The sequence below is a fragment of the Medicago sativa genome, chromosome 2 (assembly GCF_051527215.1).
Source record: "Medicago sativa cultivar Bolivia chromosome 2, Bolivia_mono, whole genome shotgun sequence".
NCBI classification, from domain to species: domain Eukaryota; kingdom Viridiplantae; phylum Streptophyta; class Magnoliopsida; order Fabales; family Fabaceae; genus Medicago; species Medicago sativa.
Window position 1 is genome coordinate 12,202,101 of NC_140750.1, and position 2,576 is coordinate 12,204,676.

Sequence of the window (2,576 nt, forward strand, 5' to 3'; positions counted from 1 at the left end):
ATATCATGTACTTTTCTGGTCCAGGCAATAATACACGCTTATCCCATGTACATTATTACTTACTATACATTTGCATCTTCTCTTGGTTTTTTCTATCCATCCCCCACCATAATCAATTATCGACACCAAATACGATACTGACATTTACACGTCAATGTTGATAATAATGTAAGAAGATAAAATAACTGAATGTAATCACATGTATTAGTGTTGTGTCGATGTTAAACAGTGACACAATCCGTATATCAAGTACATCTTTAAACTGAATGCATGTTTAGATGTTCGACGCCGATTGAAAAATCGTGATAAACCATTTCATTTGGCAAAGTTGCAAAATGTATTGCATACTTGTTAATGTTATTACAATGAGATGGTGAATTACCATGAATTTCAAAAACTAGACTGTGTTTTTCGAATATCATGATGTCTCATTATGATTTTAACAGAACCACCGTGATACTAAACATGCATGTAGTTTTTGTCAAAATCACATTAATCATCATAATTTTGTCAATCCCACCTCTCATCGAAACATGCACCGAAACATGTTGGGGAGGCCAGGGTCAACCGAAGAAATAATGGGATCAATGTTTCAAGATTAGAGGGAGACACCACATCTCCATCTAAAACTTTAAGGTGTTAAATATATGAGTCATCTCTCTTAAATATCTTACATCTTACCTATTTATAAACGATATAAGACTTAATCACTCTTACTTGAAACTCGACAAAGCTTCTGTATTGCTCATCACCCCAAAATTTTGTCTTTTCTCAATATTAGTCTTGTCTCGGATTTCCAAGCTATAGTAGTTGGTAATTCAATAAGGAATTTCAATTTTTGGAAAAAAAATAATTTTTCCATTTATAGGGTATTGTAAGAAAAGCTAGGGAGATTCCTGATATTATTCTCTTGAACCTTTCTGCTTTTTGATTCCCAAGGACAAGGGAAAAAGATATCTATTTTATCTCATTACAAAACCACAGTGTCATTAGGTGGAAAAGTTTCAGTTCTCTATGTCTATATATGCTGAAATAGGAAACATTGTCATCACTACTCATAGCTAATTGATCTCTTTATTACCCTCCTCTGTCTTTTCATAACCACTCTCTTTCACTTCATCAATAGCAATGGCAGATTGGGATGTAATGAAGAACAAAAACACTTCATCAAAGGAAGAAGACCAAGATTTTGATGAAGAAGATGTATGGGGTGATTTTGGCTCAAGAAAGATCAAAAGGGCTTCCAAGGATTTCTCTAGCTCTTCTTCCTCTGCATGTAGAAAAAATATTCCAAAGGCTAATACACTACCTTTTGTTGTTTCTGATGACCCTTTTGTTGAAGGTTCTTCAGCTCCTATCAACATTCCTGATTGGTCAAAAGTTTATGGTAAGAATAGCAAAAATGGTGGTTTGCATGATGATGAAGATGGTGATGAGGATGGTGACATGGTTCCTCCACATGAATGGATTGCTAAGAAGCTTGCAAGGAGTCAGATTTCATCTTTCTCTGTGTGTGAAGGGATGGGAAGGACACTCAAAGGAAGAGATCTTAGCAAAGTAAGGAATGCTATTTTGACCAAAACTGGCTTCATTGAGTAGTTTAAGTTAATTAGTGGCTTCATAAACTAGTTTAAGTTTCAAAATTTAGCATTATTATCTCTAAGCATAGTCCACTATCATAAAGTAGTTTAAGTTTCAAATTTTGGCATTATCACTAAGCTTAATCCACTATCATATCATCCATCATTTTGTATGATTTAGATCCCATGCAATTGTTTTGTTTTTATTATTATTATATTATCAATGATATTATAGTTTATTAGTATGGTATATGGTGTTATGCTGTTACCTTTTTGGATTTAATGGAAGCACTACTAATTGATGAAGCCAAAGCTAGCTACTTTGTTGTTTTTGTTTCTAGTTTTGTTCTTATTGTTTAATGACTTGCAAAGTGAAGTAATTAGCAAGTCATGCATATTGGATATGATCTATTTTATATGTTAATAACTAATGTTTTACTAGTACTTTGTGATTTTTAAAAGCAACAATGGTATTTAATCACCCTTCACTCTTCTTTATCCATTCAATATCTGAATTTTTTTGTCTGTATTTATCTTCCTATCATGTCATTATCTCTATTTATTTCTCTCTCAAGGTTTACTCAATGTGTATGAGTGTCCATGGATAATTTTTCTTTTAAAAGCCCAATATAGGTTTGATTTCACTGTTAAATGAGTTAAAATTGATTTGGTCATGTTTAATTTTTTTTAGTAGAGTTTAGTTTGTCAACCATATTTATTCCAATTTAAAATTAGAATTAATAATTTTCTTGACAAAAAAAAAAAATTTTTTACCTTTTAAATTGACTTTTAGGTTTGAATTTATGTTCAAGTAAGTCTTATATAAATATAACAAAGTAAACGCAAGAATACTCTAGAGTTTGGTTGGATATATATCTTTCATTCAATTATTCAATATTATATTTTATTTTTTATTAACTTATTTTAAATAAATTTAAATATTAAACAAATATAGTCTACGAATACCGATATCCAACCAAACTCTAAGATAGGTAA

The 2,576-nt window shown here is 31.1% G+C and overlaps 1 protein-coding gene across 1 annotated transcript; it reads left to right on the forward strand.

Moving 5' to 3' along the window:
• Window positions 1-761: 761 nt before the first annotated feature.
• On the forward strand, window positions 762-1,886 carry LOC146944601 (protein S40-1-like). Its single transcript, XM_085742970.1, has one exon. It carries the CDS (start codon window positions 1,129-1,131, stop codon window positions 1,597-1,599), a length of 471 nt encoding a protein of 156 aa, XP_085599096.1. The 5' UTR covers window positions 762-1,128; the 3' UTR covers window positions 1,600-1,886.
• The last annotated feature ends 690 nt before the right edge of the window (window positions 1,887-2,576 follow it).

What these genes read in the sequence shown, in the direction of transcription:
- LOC146944601 (XM_085742970.1), top strand. Translation starts at nt 1,129, where the DNA reads ATGGCAGATTGGGATGTAATGAAGAACAAAAACACTTCATCAAAGGAA.